The 17,331-nt window shown below is 44.9% G+C and overlaps 1 protein-coding gene across 2 annotated transcripts in view; it reads right to left on the bottom strand.

Annotated features, from left to right (window-relative positions):
* Positions 1–17,331, bottom strand: part of PARD3B (par-3 family cell polarity regulator beta) — a 257,615-nt gene that overhangs the window by 157,164 nt on the left and 83,120 nt on the right. For both annotated transcript variants that reach the window (XM_068122712.2, XM_068122711.2), the window contains exon 2: positions 16,005–16,106. In XM_068122712.2, the coding sequence (XP_067978813.2) occupies positions 16,005–16,106 (102 nt within the window). The remainder of the gene's footprint in view (positions 1–16,004; positions 16,107–17,331) is intronic.

Raw genomic sequence — 17,331 nt, 5'->3', positions numbered from 1 at the left:
ACTGCGAAAGCTATGCAGGTTGAGAACCACCTGGTTCGATGAAATATCAGCCACTTTTAGGCGACATGCCATTGGTGCACGGTTCCCAAGTCTTACTTTAATTTGAGGTCATGCTTTCATAAGCATTACACCTCTACTCGGAGAACTACCAAGAAGACCTCCAGAATATTCTCCAAAATATCCTTCTGCACTACAGAGCCACAAATTTCATCCCATGGACTTCATCAGCACAATGAGGAAATCGATTGTTGAGACATTCCTCATAACCCTCTGATTACTTAGTGCTTTGACTCCCCCGTCCCCTGGGCACCTCTCCCATGCTCAATGAGGTACTTGACATTCAGAAATGGATGCAGGTTTCAAAACTCAGCGAAGTCTCGTGAGACATCCCCCCTGGAGCCTCTCTCGTTTTGGATACAATCTAAGGCTCAAGCTGCACTCGGAAAGGTTGTCCGTCAGCACCCCATCATGGATCCTACAATGACCTGCTTTCCACAGCACTATCCTTTCGGAAATATAGACTTTTCCTCCATGGCGATGTCGGTTTTCCCACAGTCCTCCTTGTATTCACCGCCCCACCGGGTACCATCCTTCGTCAGGTCCCGCTTCTGTGCTGCATCAATGAAACTACATACTCTCTGGAGCGCAATCTTTTCCACTTTGCAGGCGAATCAAATTTGCGTCATATATCACTGTCCACCAACCTGCAAGGGATTTGAAATGGATCCAAAACAGGGAATGGAACATGACATGCAAACTAGGTACAAAAGCCTCCCGTCAGTTTCGCTCTCTCTCCTTGACAGGAAAGCAAGTGCACCTGTTTCAATTAGTGATCATTCCTTGGCAAATCAGTAAAAATATTTCATTAGATGGAAAAACATCATAACTATGGACTATCGCAAGAATAACCAGAGCCAAAGGAGATTTGAGGAATAACTATTCATAACTCTATTATATAACTATTCATAACTCTCTATTCTATATCATAAATAACTCGATTCACCTTCACTCTTTCATTCCTCTTTTCTCCCACCTCTGGAACAAACCCCCTCACGCTCTTCAATCCCACTCCTCCCTCTAGGTCTTTAAAAAAGCTGTTCACCACCATCTCTTGTCTTCCCCCCATCCAAAACCTTGATCTTTTCTGCCCCCGTTAATGCACCCCAGATACACTTTTTTGAAATACCGACTTCTTTCCTGGAAGTCCTAGCAGTGTCCATGTGTTTTATATCCCCCCCCCCCCCCACCCCCTTCCCGTGCCTCCTCCCCACAAGCCCTCTCCCTCCCACAGATCTCCCGATGTCCCTGTTCTCTGCTATTGTACTTGTGTGCTAACTTCTCTCCCCCCATATTGTCTCCCGCTCCCTTTATCCTATGTTGTATGTGTCATTGTGTCAGTTTTTTTTTTTTGTGATAAATGTTAGCTCTTACACGAGCCTCCATCTTGTATACAAAAAAAACAACAAATAAAACAACAACTAGTATTAATGGTGTGGTTATTATTAAACTCTAATCATGTGACAACGGATTAAGCTCATCAAAAACTGATTTGCATCATTGCAGGAAATTACCATCTCTTCTTTTTTCTTTTTTTCAAAATTATTGTCATTCCCTCATGATGAAAGTCTATGGAATGAAACTTCCTGTTTATGGTGAGCATCTTAACAATGTTTTTGAATCGTACTTCTTTCCGAACTGCACAAAGGACACAAAGGGACAAAAATACCCTCATCTACATAAACTACCTCCTCTGGAAAACCCTCTTTCCTTTTGCAGATGAAGCCACATTGTGTGCCATACAGTACTCCATCCCATGGACATGCAAATCGCACCTGCGGCACTCTCTGCTGATCTGGAATTGATTACGGTACATGCTGGCCTGATAAATGGGAGATGTCCTTCAATCCTGGAAAATGCCACTGTCTAACCCTGTCGCTCCGAAAGGCTCATAAACGGAACGCTCATTACGACACAAACATCAAACTGATCAAATGGAGGGCTCATCACCTGTCTATTTCCATGATCAGCACTGGAAGAGGTTCGGTCTCTTGAGCATCTCGGTTTCACCAGCAACCATGACCTCTTCTGGGATTACTTCAAGTGTAGCAGTTGTCAACCATGACCATCAACCATGACACTGCAATCAACCTCACCATCAACCATGACACTGCAAAACTGGCCTCCAAAGCCAGCAACAGACTCGGCATCTTCTGTTGATCCAAGTCTTTCTTTGAGAAATCAGAGATACTTCCAGTCTACAAGACTTTTCTCTACAGCCCAATGGAGTATTGCTGTCCCAAATGGCCTGGTGCCCCAGATTCACATCGGTCTTGCCTGGATTTGGTAAAATCTAAAGCTCATTTTGGCATCTCCCGCAATGAGGCAGAAACATGGGGCCGGTTGCTGTCCCATCATAGACAGATCAGTGGTCTTTCTGCTGCTACTGCCTGTCCTCCCTCTGCTTCCTCAGTTCTCTGACCCTCCCCAGCTCCTCCAGGAAATGCTCATTCTCCTAGGAACCACCTCCTGGGTCAATTCCCAAATTCTAAGCTCACTGCATACCTCAACTCTGTTGTTCCTCTTTTCTTTTATTTGTATAACTGCCTTCCAGAGACAGTTCACTCCTACATTTCCCCCCAGTGCCTCAAGAGGTGCATTACCAGTTCATGTCATTCCCCCATCCCTAATCGTGATTTTTTTTACCCACATTCACCCAAGCTAACCCACTTGCTGATTGTGTTTCCTTTTGTCTCTCTGTCTCTCTGTGTCTCTGTCTCTGTCTCTGTCTCTGTCTCTGTCTCTCTCTCTCTCTCTCTCGTCGTTTATTGTACCACAAGCAAAAGTACACGGCATTGCCAGGAAACAAAGAGTCGCTTCGTGCCATGAATATGAAGAGAAGGGGTGAAGGAAGGGGAGGGGAGAAGGGATAGGAGGGGAGTGGGTGAGGTGGGGGAGAGGGGATGGTTGAGGGGAGGGGAGGGGAGGGGAAGGAAAGGGTTAGAAGATGGCAGCAGAGGAGAGGGGAGGGAGGGGGATGGACGGCAGGGAAGAAGAGGGGAGTGGGAGAGGGGAGGGGAGGAGTAGAGTAAGGTGAGTGGGAGAGAAGGGGGGAGGGAAGGGTATGGGGAGCAGGAGGGGGGTGGAGCAGAGGTAGCGGGGAGATAAGAGGGTGTGGTGGAGGTGTGAGGGGGAGGGGGAGGAAATGAGAGAGATTAGGGGAGGAGAGAAGTGGAGAGAGGGAGGGAAGGGGGAGGAGAAGGGAAGGGAGGGAAGAGGGTAGTGAAAGGGAGGGGGAAGGGAGGGGGAAGGGAGGGAAGAGGGTAGTGAAAGGGAGGGGGAAGGGAGGATGCAGGGAAAGGTGAGTGGTGGGGTGTGGGGGGGAGGGAAGGGGGGAAGGGGAGGGGAGAGAGAAGGAGAGGGGGAGGGTGAGGTGTGAAGGAGAGCGAGATGGGTTGGAGGGAGGATGGGAGAAGGGAGAGGGAGTTGAGAGGGTTGTACTGTTACGTTTGTGGGGGGTAGGCAATAGCTTAGTCCAGGTAGAATTGCATAGGTAGTGTGCTCCAACTGTCGTGAAGAAGAAGAAGAAACCCCATGTATCATAAGTCGGGATCCGGTAGACCGTATGTCGTGTAAGCGCGTATCTTCGTTCCCATCACGAGGAGTGGGGTTATGTTAATTAGTTAGGGATTATGGGTAATTAATCCCCTCTATGTAATGGCCTCTGTTATTTTTCCTCTGTTCCTCATGACACCAGCAGCACACACACAAAGCCAGGCAAACGCGCATTTACAACACTAAATAAAAGCGACTGGAACAAGACATTGAACAATACCGCTGGCACTGCTAGCCATGACATCGCCACATCAAGCAGGCAGGGCAGTAAGGCCATGCCCCGAAGAAGAGTGATTGGTCCGGGATTGACTGAAGCAAGGACTGCTAAGATTGGACTATTGGATTGGTGGAGAAGGCATGGATGATGTCAGAGCCTTGAGTATAAAAGAACGCTCTCCCCGATATTTTGTCCTCTTGAGCAAGGGGCATTCATTGAGACACCACGATTTTATATTGTTACGGTTTTTAGAACCTTCACATGTAAATTTAGTAGTAAATTCCCTTATAAATGACCCCTGTGTACATGTCCCCTTAATTGGCTGTTTATTAAATATTTCACCTAAGTTAGTCTATGTACACCACGTTGGACACTTTAGGACCTCTCTATAGTTATGTCATTATTATGTGTTCCAGGTAAGGCTGTGTTTCCAATAGTTGACTCTACGTTGCATCAATCAAATAAGATAGGCCCCCTTTCGTTTTCTATCCCAGCTGTGTGAGTGGTTTTCTATCCCAGCGGTGCGAGTGGTTTTCTATCCCGGCGGTGCGAGTGGTTTTCTATCCCGCAAGACGCCATTGGCCATGTGCTCTGTCTCGGAGAAGAAGGGGGGAGGAGCCGCCAAATCAAGGGCGTGGCACCACCTCGTCATCAAAGGTGGAGTCAGAGAGCCAACCATCGCCGAGGTGAGCCCACCGGTAGGCGTGTCAGCGGGGCCGGCGGCTTGATACGGCCAAGGCCAATAAAAGGGACTGCGAGGGACTGCTTATGCAGATGGGTGAGGAGAGGCAGCAGATGAGTGAGGAGAGGCGATCAGATAAGAAGGAAGAGGCACTCGGCGAGTTCACTTGAGATGAGAAGGGGGTCACGCATCGCGAGCGAATGGTATTGGGAGAACGCATTGAGCGACTGAAGAGCGCATTGTTCGCGGTTAATTGAACTGTTCGCTTATTACGTACGCGGCTGAGCCGCGAGGGTAACCGACGAAGCCGGCCTACCGTTGCCCTGTGATAGTCCCGTACACGCCAAACGACACGCGGAGAGCTCCTGCCGTTTGGTTCATCTGCTTCGCGGTGCGAGTTGGGGACTGGAGAACGAGCCACCTGGACGCCATACCTGAACCATCTCCTCCAGCCATTCCTGCCTGAAATCCCCCTTTGTGTATGTGAGTTTGTGCTGTTTGTGTTGTCCGGGGTATAAGTAAGACTGTTTAAGGATTTGCGCTGTGTTTTCTTCTTCTTCTGCATATTGCTTTCGTTTCTTCTTTTGTTTCTTTGGTTTTGTATAGTAATTAATAAATACCTGTTCCTCCTCTTACTTTGGTTTCTTTCTCGTCCGATCGTCTTCGTGTTTTCCCTATTGAGTACCTGTGGCGCGATTTCGGCAGAACCGCTTATAATCGGGTTTAGTCCTTTGTTAACGGCCCGAGTCGCAGCTCGCTTTGCTCGGCGTAATCCATCTATCACGCTGCGGCCCGGGCGGGAGTATTTCCTCGCTCACCGGAAGGCGCTGGTACCCAGGTCATAGGAAGAATTGGCCTACTACCCTATTCAGCGCTGACCGGGAGTGACGTCATACCCCCAGGACCGGTCAGACGGCCAGCTTAACAAGACAAGGGGATTAACCCCCTCTTGCTAACGGGTCCATAACAATATTCTCTTGGCTTGCTCTGATTTTCGGGATTCGACAACGAACGGTCGAAGTTCACGAGTTCTCTTGACTTCCCCTCTTGGCTGTCTCTCAACTTCTGGCTTTGGTGGTGAGCGGTGACGATTTTCGTATCTCGCTCTGCTTTGGGATTTCATGGCGAGCGGTCGGAGTTCAAAGCGCTCCTGCACGAGGGGAATTCATTGACGAGCACGTGAACATTTTGTAGCGTTCTTGCGCCGGGGACATTGGAAGTCTGGACAATTGAGAGGACGAGCGCGGCTGAGTGAACGATGGCGGCCAGAGGCCTTTTTCCCGCCAAGGCCGGTGCCGCATCCGGATTGGGTGCTCGGGGCCTGAACGACTCCCGACGAGGTTCAAGAGCAGCTCGGAGCTAAGTGCCCACAAAAATAACACGCATTTATTTTCACCTTTATTTTTCCATTTGTGTGTATTCTTGTCTGTAAGGGGACATCCCGTTTAGGAATCTTATTTTGCCGTGTTTTATGTTATTGCTGGCATTCTTCATTAAAGCCGGTATTTTTGTACATTGTAATTTTGTGTCGGCATGGAATTGATTATCCAGGTGCGAAGACGGCCATTGGACCCGCGCAGGTAAGCACTCGTGGATCTTCCCCCCACTCTTCTTCCCCCCCCCCCACCCCACCTCGCGTATAACGAGGGTCCGCCATTGGATTGAACACCTTGGGTGTTCACTACAAGGTAGACACACAACAGTACTTAACATTGTAATGGTCATCATTTCCCATGTTGTCGTTAAAGTTTGTAAGTTGGTCATAATTTATCGGATTTCCACCAAATTTGGTGTAGTCGAGTATTCAACAATTCCAGTGACCACCAAATTGGAAAACATAAATCGAATCGGAGTTAGAATAAACCCACGAGGTCCTGAAGAACATTTGAGAAGATCATCTGGCACATCATGATCGATCCCCACATTGTCCTTAAAAGCCGTAAGTTTTTCAAAATTCATCGGCTTTTCAACAAATTAATTTTACTAGGGCCTTTATTTACCTTAACTTGCCACTGAAACCGAAAACAGAAATCAGATCCGAGTTAAAACGAACTCATGAGGGCACCTGCACTCACTGTACCACCCTGTATAACTGACATCATGAGGTAAATTAGTCAAAATTTATCGGACTTTCACTGATTTTGTTTTAGCGGGGTCTTTGGACACTAACTTGTGACTAAAACCGAAAACAGAAATTGAATCCGAGTTAAAATAAACCCGTGAGGCCACTTTAAGCCTTGAAGGAAAGATGACAAGGATCCCAATCACTGTCCTTCCCCTGCTAAATCCTTCCATGCCTTAAGTTAGTCAAAAGTTATTGGATTTTCACCAAATTTGTTGAAGTCAAGTGTTCAACCACTTAATGACTACCAAAACTGAAAACGGTCTAATACCAGCTCACATTCCCTGTTAGTGGGTGAACAATCTCGACAGGCTGAAACAAAATGGCGGCTTAATAAACCAGTGATGTGACAGTGAGATGACCAAGATGGCGGACTGCCATTTTGGTATGCCTTTTTAATAAAATTTGGTTATGAGTACCTCATTAATCATCTTCAAAAAGTGTGTTTAAACACACCCAAATACACCGTTTTCATTCATGCACTCTCTTGGAGGTCAATGAGTATGCATGCAAAGTTTGGGGCCTCTAGGTTTCATGTTTTTTGGAGTTATGGAGGAGACACACACACACACACACACACACACACACGACCAGAGTGGAAGGGGGCCTGAGATTTGGTGGGCCCAATTGGAAGGGGGGCCTGAAATTTGGTGGACCCAATTGGAAGGGGGGCCTGAGATTTGGTGAACCCAAGTTGAAGAGGGGCCTGAGATTTTGAGGACCTGAGTGGAAAGGGGTCCTGAGATTTGGCAGACCCAAGTGGAAGGGAGGCCTGAGATTTGGCAGACCCAAGTGGAAGGAGGGCCTGACATTTGGCGGACTCAATTGTAAGGCGGGCCTGAGATTTGGTGGACCCGAGTGGAAGGATGGTCTGAGAAAAATGAGGACTGGTGGTGATGACGCATGCATGCACGCTCACAAGCACACACATGTGCATGGATTGTGATTTGCACATACGCATGCACGATTATGGTTTACACACATTTGGCTTTGGTTTTGCTTTTGGTTTTGCTTTGGCATGTTTTGTTTTGTTTTACGTGACATCACTAGGTTTGATGTTTTTGAGCTGTGTATTGTATGCACACATACAACGAAAATTGCTCATGACGATGAATATGTTACAATTGTACCGCTCGAGGAATTTCACTGACATCCCCTTTTTTTTTTTTAGCTCTTACACGAGCCTCGATGTTGTATACAAAAAAACAACAACAAAAAAAACCCCGCTACACTAAAAGTGAGAATCCTTGCACAGTAGAAGGAATCAAATAAACTGATGAAACACTTGGCTCCTCAATACCTCCCAATAAGATCCAACCAGACATGTGCAGAGAGAAATTCCCTGGAACACTGTTCAATATCTGAAGTAGTAGCTACAACTGTCAGCAGCAGATTCTTCGACAAATGATGGAAAACAAATGAAGTGTCAGTTTGAGGTGTCTGATCACTAGGTATGCCATCCGAACTCCTGCCAATTAAAATGGTACCATTTGGCATCTGCTCCCCCCCCAACAAACCCACCCGATTCACTATTTATGTTGCTAATACTCCCTTAATAAGATCATTAATGCCAAATTGAAGCAAGCACAGGGTCTGTATTCCCAGCGCATGCATTGACTGTTAATTTGGCTTCAAACAAAGGTCTTTTAACTGGAAAAGAGGAGGAGGTGGAATCACATCCATCAGCTGAGGCTCTTGAGTTTGTGTCCTGTTCACTTGCCAGCATTTCAGAATCCAGCTTGGTACCCAGGGAGAGTACAAGAATTAATCTTCTTTTGTTCTTAAACCTTCAAAATAAGTGTGTTGTGAAGGTGTTGGGGGATTAGTTGCTCAAATCTAATGACATCATTAGTTGCCCTCACCTTTTCTCTCTGTCTAACATCCCGACAAGGACCCACCTCCTCTTATTACACTGTAGTCAGCTGGTATTGAGATGGACGCAAATATATTACGTTTCTTCATTTCTCCTTTACGTACCCTCCCCTTCCTAAACCTACATAATATATATTAGTCCCTTTGAGACTTAAGACTTGTCTAAAGGATAATTTATATACATGTACTTGAAAATATTTGCCCTTAGACGAGCCTGCTCGAGCTCAGCTGTCTGACCATCTGCCATATAAAACACAATGTCAGTGTGTCTGTGTGTTTGTATTGATGCTTGTCCCCTTGTAAGTTTTAACGGCCAATCTTTTAACATGATTGCGTGTTCACTAGGGTCTATTTTTTGAGGATAAACCAAACTCAAAAAACATTTTCCATTAAAGAGTAATTATGTCTCTTCTATTGGAATTGTAGACGGTGGCTGGCAAACCGAGTCTCAAGGGCGATGTACAGAAGTGTTTAAAAAAAAATAATACAATACGCAGGGAGGTGAAATTCGCTGCACATGATGTGCAAAGCACACAGAGTAAAAATAGTGTTCATTTACGTCCGTAGGATGTCTAATAAATAAAGAAGATAAATAAGCACACCTCACACTCGGCCGAGGATTCAGACTTTGGCACGCTCACGAGGCTGCACTGTTGAATAAACTGTTCCAACCCGTCATTTTTGACCGGGCTTTTATACTATAGTTTATCACTAAAATGAATGGCGCTGCATTTAAGAAATTAAATCGGGAAAAATGTTTGTAAAAGTGTATGAAGGGTGCGTGAAGGTAAACATCCTTAAAATAACTGTGTAAATGATTAAGTTATTCACAGAGTTTTCAATGATCAATTTGACTCCCTGGTATAATGTTTATATTAGAGCATTCACTCTAAGTCTGGGAGGTCAGCAGTTCAAACCCTGGCTGAGTTATACTAAAGACTTTAATTAGTTTAATAATGGTACACTACATGCCCAAAAGTATGTGGACACCCTATCATCACACATCTCATTCCAAATTCATGGGCATTAATATGGAGTTGGTCCCTCCCGCCCCCCCCCCCCCTTGCTACTATAACAGCCTCCATTCTTCTGGGAAGGTAGTACTTCTCGAAGGTAGTACCAATACTCGTAGTATTGGCTAACCCCCGCTCTAGCAGGGAAAATGGCCTTAAAATGCCTGTTGTTGTTGTTGTTGTTGTTGTTGTATTCTTCTGGGAAGGCTTTCCACTAGACATTGGAACATTGCTGCGGGGATTTACTTCCATTCAGCCTCAAGAGCATTAGTGAGGTCGGGCACTGATGTTGGGCGATTAGGCCTGGCTCACAGTCGGTGTTCCAAATCATCCCAAAGGTGTTCGATGGGGTTGAGGTCAGGGCTCTGTGCAGGCCAGTCAAGTTCTTTCACACTGATCTCGACAAACCATTTCTGTATGGACCTCGCTTTGTGCACGGGTGCATTGTCATGCTGAAACAGGAAAGGGCCTTCCCAAACTGTTGCCACAAAGTTGGAGGCACAAAATCGTCTAGAATTTCATTGTATGCTGTAGCGAGCATTAATATTTCCCTTCACTGGAACTAAGGGGCCTAGCCGGAACCATGAAAAACAGCCCCAGAATATTATTCCTCCTCCACCAAACTTTACAGTTGGCATCATGCATTCAGGCAGGTAGCGTTCTCCTGGCATCCACCAAACCCAGATTAGTCCGTTGGACTGTCAGGTGGTGAAGTGTGATTCATCACTCCAGAGAACGCATTTCCACTGCTCCAGAGTCCAATGGTGGCGAGCTTTACACCACTCCAGCCAACGCTTGGCATTGCGCATGGTGATCTTAGGCTTGTGTGCGGCTGCTCAGCAATGGAAACCCATTTCATGAAGCTCCTGATGAACAGTTGTGCTGACGTTGCTTCCAGAGGCAGTTTGGAACTCGGTAGTGAGTGTTGCAACCGATGACAGACGATATTGATGCGCCAAGCGCTTCAGCACTTGTGGTCCCGTTCTGTGAGCTTGTGTGGCCTATCACTTGCAGCTGAGCTGTTGTTGCTCCGAGACGTTTCCACTTCACAATAACAGCACCTACAATTGACCAGAGCAGATCTTGCAGGTCAGAAATTTGACGAACTGACTTGTTGGAAAGGTGACATCCTATGACGGTGCCACATTGAAAGTCACTGAGCTCTTCAGCATGGCCCGTTCTACTGCCAATGTTTGTTTATGGAGATTGCATGGCTGTGTGCTTCATTATATATACCTGCCAGCAATGGGTGTGGCTGAAATAGCCGAATCCACTAATTAGAAGGGGTGTCTGCATACTTTTGGTCATGTAGTATGTGCTGCCTCCTTGCTTGGTGCTCAGAATTTTAAAAAGATAGAGCGCAGACAAACAACCATAGGTTGGCAACCATTGTGCAGACTTGATGGGCCAGACAGCCTCTTTTTATATTGCAGTTCCTCGTGAAGGAACTTGCGTTATACCTCGTAGTATTAATATTTTCATCATGGCATCCACTCACTTTACATTGGATAATACGACTGCTCTTGTTATATGTACAAGTTTAAAGGAGTGTCTGCTATTTGGAGTCTTTATTTGGGCTGCTTATAATGTTCGTTTATGGCAGGCTCATTGTGCGGGCTGCTCAAATTGGTACGGAATGTGGAGCCAACAGGTGAAATTAAGATAATAAACACAAGACCCACAAAGGTGGAAGCAGTACAAAGCACTGGGTTAGAGGGATTCAGGTTGGCAGGATAGCTCATTTGGTAATGAGGTTGGTATAGTGAGCTCACCAGCAGGCAGTCTCGTCTGGGTTCATTCTTCAACAGGAAGAATTTCAAGTACTGTATATATAAATAAACATACTCAAAGGGCTGGCAGGATGGCTTAGAGGTATGCACACTCACCTGTAAGCTGTCTAGCCTGGGTTTGAATCCCAACCCAGCTATAAACTATCATCTCGGGGTTTCACAGGCAGGGTGATTCATCAATGTGTGTGCAATCCCTCAGATGGATGTAAAACTGGGTGTCCCATCTATCGGCATTCGTTGGTGGACGTTAAAGATCCCAGCGGGCCAAATTCCAAATTCCTGCCCTAACCTTATTTGAATGTCAGGCCTTGCCAGCCGGTTAATGAAAGACTTGGGCCAATCTTGATTGGTTCGTGTTGTGAGATATTTCCTCCCATCTTGCTTTGACCCTTTTCTGGGAAAAGGGAGAACTTGTAAATTAGGGGCATCTCGAACTACGAGCCAATCCGGGTTGGCCAAAGATGCAGTATCAGTACCAGCAGGGTTTTGAACTCGGGTTGAGCAATGTATAGAAACGAGGCATCAAGTTTTCCAACCTCCAAAATCATCCCTTGCACTATTGCTAGGTGATTAGTAAACATTTGGCTTCAGTTTCGTGATCACAATTGCAAAGCACTCAGACCTGTCAATGAGAACATAGTTTCCAAAAAGATGAACCGATTACAATTGGTGAAACAAATCCTTCCGAGGATGAACTAGAACGACAATCGGTATAGAGCATGCCTCCACCAGGCAGAACAGTTTACGTTTTGTATCCCACTGTTTGTCTGGATCTGGATTCGGACCTGAATCAAAATCGAATTGGCTTGTTCTTGTCGCCTAACCAACCCGTCCAACAAGTTTTGTCACAAGTCGTCCACAACTTCTTGAAATATCATGCTATATATCGTTTTTGGCCCTATCAATCAATTGTGAAGAATTACTTCAACAATATAAATGAAAAATCGGTCAGAGACCGAGGACTTGCCGGAATGTACTTTTTTATCGGCCATTTTGGACAAATATGGCGGCCGAACCACGTGACCGATGACGTCATCATTTTTTTTTTTTCTAAACTAATTTATTCCTTGATGATGCTCAAGAAATTTCATCTTGATCGGATGAAGTTTTGTACTTGTCGAATTATGACGTCATAATGGAGGCACCTATGACATCATCATTAGCATATTTTATTCCCCATGGAGAGTTCTTTACAATGAGCCATGTCTCAATTTTTTCTATTCAGCACTTTCGGAGATATAGAGGTGCAAATTTTTTGGTTTTTCCAAGATGGCGGCCGAACCACGTAACCGATGATGTCATCATTTTTTTTTTCTCCACCAGTTTATGCCGTCATGTCGCTCAAGAAATTGCATCTTGATTGGATGAAGTTTTGTACTTGTCGAATTATCAAATTATGACGTCATAATGGAGGCCTTGGGGCGAGAGAGTTAAAAATTGGGCACAGTCTATTCCAGGGTAAGACAAGACGTTTGGTGAATCTACGTGCAATGGTGTAGACGTAGTGCTGTGCACAGACAGACAGACGGACAGACAGGCAGGCAAACCAACCGATCAACATACTTGCCGGAATCTTTTCCGGCAAGTAAAAATGATGAAGATCCGAATCCAGATCCGTAATCGGATCTTCATCAAAATCGAATCGATTCGTCCTTGTCACACACACAATCTGTTCACCAAGTTTCGTCCAAATCCGTCCATAACTTTTTGAGATGCCATGCTAGCAGACAAACAGACAGACATTGGTGAAAACATAACCTCTGTCCACCTTAGATGGCAGAGGTAATTATGAATCGTTGCATCAGTCTCACGCCTGTAACCACGTGATTATTCTATTCCACCCCAAACCAGTGTTAAAAACAAGGTTTTATGGTCTTTTCACCCCCATCATGAGAAGGGGACGTACCTGAAAATCTCTCTTCAATTCTTCCCTGCTTGTGTTTATTTCCTGCCTCGCCCAGTGCTTCCCTTTGTGCATTATGAAACCCATGGCCATGCATAGATTGGAAGGAAACTTTTATGTCATCTTACATCGGGCTCCGTCGCAAATTTGATCCTGTTGTATTTGTGTACAACCGGTAACCCAATATATTGCTTGAAACTGTTCTGTAAATGTGTTATTGTTATTAAATCCTTTGTTATTGCAGTGGGTGTCACATTCTTGCTCTGTCTTTTTGGCAGAAAGCACTGCTCGGCGACTTCAAATTTGACTCGTAAGATCCTTCGATCAAACCTGAGGCCTCAGGCCTAACGGTTCTTGTACCCGTTACAATATTGAGGGAGGTGGCAGAGTAGATCAGTGAGATGTTAGCGGATATCTTTAGCAGCTCATTGGTCATTGGACAGGCACCGGAGGATTGGTGAGTTGGAAATGTAACACCATTATTTAATAAATAGGATCCAGAGAAGAATTGGGGAACTATACACCTGTTAGTTTGACTTCAGTTGTCGGGCTAATGTCGGAGACAGTATTTTAGGAATGGATAAGGAGCCATTTGAAAAATTGCAAATTAATTAAAGTTTGAACCCTATGAACCACCTTTAGAGGCCATTTTTACCCCGCAGAGCAGGGGTTGGCTTTTTTCGGGCACCGTGGTCCCATTTATGAAGCAATGTTTTATGGCCGGATGCCCTTCCTGCCGCCAACCCTGTTAGTCGCCTCTTGCGATACACAGGGAATTACCAATGAGCTGGTACTCAATTTGCCGACCTCGGAAGGATGACAGGCTGAGTCAACCCCCCTGGTGTTAATTCAGCGATCGACCGGGATTCGAACCCAGGATCCGAGGATCCCAAGCCGGCACCCTAACCGCTAAGCCAACACCAGGCTAAAGTTTGAACCCCATGGTCAATGCTAATAACACCTTCCATTTTCAAAGTCCAGTATTGCCATTTGACTGTGATAAGTGTGGCCAGGGGAGGTTAGAGGTTTGGTTGGGAGTAGTGGGTGCGATGTACATTCGATGTGTGACTAGGAAGAGGTTAGAAATGTAGGTGTGAGGGAAGGGATAGGTTTAAACTGGAATTAAATAGGTACCTGGAAACATTAGGAAATAGGGATAGAGGGGACATGGATATTGGCAGCAATGTATGGGCAAGATGGGATTAGTGGCCTCCTACTCTATCAAGGTTCCTTGTATTTCCATGTATTACACAACTCAATAAAGGCTCCAAGGATACATGCGAGAGGAGTTTTGACCCATCTATATAATACGTATGTATGAAAAAGTTGAGGAGGGATTAAATTGCAAAAAATAAAACTGAAATAGCTAAATTGGAGAGGGAAGAGAAGGAAATGCAGGTTGAGTGCGGATAAGAGGAGTCATTGGTGACCGATATTTGATTCGGAAATCATCCTGCTGGTTGCATCCTGACTGGGATGCAGCTATACTGTTGATGCAGTGCCCCCAGAACATTAAGGCAAGACTTTGGAATCTTCCAGGAGACCTGCAAACACTGTGCTAATGTTGGCAAAAAATACCACTGAATCCTTAACATCCATCCGACAGATGGCGCATTCAGTGATGCAATGCCCGGCCTGTGAAACACCAATCCCACAGCTTATAGTCAGGTCCAGAATTGAACCCAGGTTAGACAGCTCATAGGCAAGTTTGGAATCTCTGAACCATCCTGTCAGATTGCAATGCAGGTAAATAGAGGGAAGGAAATGGGGTTGTTTGAGGCTAATCAATTTGGGGATGCAGGGTTAGTTTGACTTCACATGACTTCAAACTACTGCCTAATTTGAATGAATACACTGATCGACCCTTATGGCAACTTTATAATGACACACATGTGTTAGAGCAAATTTATCATCAGTCATCCTTCCCTAATCTCATTATAATCATAACAAACCTGACACTACAGATGTAAAGTTATATTTATACTCCCATTACCTCCTCAGGTGTACATATTGCAGCCATATCCATTACAGCCTTCAGACTTATGGAAAGCCATGAGTATGTTTAAATACAAAAAAGTCCTCCCTTTGAAAAGTACCATTTGATGTTATAAAACACTAAATTAGTCACAATTTCACCTGCCATCACCTTTTAGAGGAAATGGAGAAAACTACAATAGACACCACCCCATGCCCACCCACACCCACTCCTTCCTTCTCGATCCTCACCATAAATACAGCAGACACCACCCCTCCACCCCCACCGCACACCATTGGTTTCCAACAGACCCACTCTTTATGTACATCGTAAGGCCTCCACTCAAGATTCACACTCAAAGCCAAAGGCTCAGAACAAACAAACAGCAATAGTCTGGACTACAAAGTAGCTTCTGCGCCACTCACATGTGGGACTCCGAGCAAATGTAGGCATCAACATACAGAGGCCATTGTAGTACTAGTAAATGGCAGAGAGAATGAATGAGAGGTGAGCAAAAGGAAATGAAGTTTATACAAATAGAAAACGTAACTTAAGCTGATAAATGAAAAAAAGCTGGACAGATAAAGCAAGCGGAAGGCAATCGATAGGAGAGGAAAATTCTGTAACAGAGATACTGCCAAACAACTACTCACAAGGTAGGTCCATATAGAAATAAGTCGATGCTCAAACAGGCCGAGCCTTGGGCTGCTGCTCCAAGTTAATAAATTTACGTTGAAAAAGTATATTTGAATACCCCGTGCTCCAAACCACAAACACATTTGTTACACGGAAGGGACATTGCGACCAAATCAGCTTACTTTGTCCTTGTCATCGCAGATGTCTCCGAGACGATCATCGGGATCCAGGATTCCACCATCTCCGTGTTCCAAATGGTGCACCACAACAGGATAGCCTGCTTCCTGAAACAGAATCACCCAGCACTGCCTTAAGGGAGGTTTTGTAGGAAAAAAAAGAACACAGGAGAGAGAGAGAGAGAGATAGAGAGAGAGATAGAGAGAGAGATAGAGATAGAGATAGAGATAGAGATAGAGATAGAGATAGAGAGAGAGAGAGGGAGAGAGAGAGAGAGAGATAAATCTGTCCTTAAATGTAGCAAAGCCAACAACTGCAAAAGGTACGCAACATGTATAAGTATGCATTTGAAACATACCGTATATCAGTCTTGAATACAGGTTAAGGCTTTTGACCAAGAAAAATCAGCTTCAATGTTTTACTAAGAGTATATGACACCACATAACATGAATGGTGCCAGGATCAGTAAATTAAAGCAGAATACCTCATTTGCATAATCCGGCACATAATAAAGGTCGTCAGATTGGATTAACCAATCAATGGAAAGAACAATCAGCCAGGATACAACATCAACTAGTGTACTATCAATCTTCAGATACATCTCACCGAAAGTTTCTCAAAGTCAATGACACCGATATTAAAAGGGACATATGCCCTATCCTGCATCGCAGGCATCATAAAAAGAAGATATTTCATCTTCTTTTCCATTTTTACAGTGTAGCCCGTAGGGTAATGCTGTCTAGTAAAGTGTTTATCTGACCATCTGTCCCCACAAAAGTACACCAGAGCTGAGAATTTGGTCACATGACAGGGCGACAGCATTCAGTAAACATTATAGTCGCATATTTTACTAAAAGGTAATATAATAACCTTCTGTGGGAGTCCCAACAGGTGTCGTAGGAGGTTTCAGAAATTCCTCAATAGAATTACGATTCTGAAATGCGATCGACACGGACCTTGCTCCCGAATCCAGAAGTGAACAGATGAAGACGGTTCGCTCGTTTGATAATATCTCAATACAATCGTGATTTAACATTATATTTCGATATATTAACACTATAGTATTAATTTGTGATTGGAATGATGAATGATGCTGTTTGAAATGAAAATATGGAGAACCTGCTGACATTCGACTGATGGTGGCACAGGAATGTGGAATTTATTGGTTCATCGTTTGTCATTGCCGATTTTCTACCCAAGTCATTGGGTCCACTTACAATTGGGTCCACTTCTACTGAAGTCCAAAAAAAATATACTCCACTTACATTATTTGCTAACTGGTAACTGGTATCCCCAGACAGGTCATACTATCCTCTTCAACTAATGTATCAA

This window comes from Myxine glutinosa, chromosome 7 (genome assembly GCF_964187855.1).
Source record: "Myxine glutinosa chromosome 7, kmMyxGlut1.1, whole genome shotgun sequence".
NCBI lineage: Eukaryota > Metazoa > Chordata > Myxini > Myxiniformes > Myxinidae > Myxine > Myxine glutinosa.
Note: the sequence above shows the minus strand (reverse complement) of the source record. Positions and strands in the feature narration are given on the sequence as shown.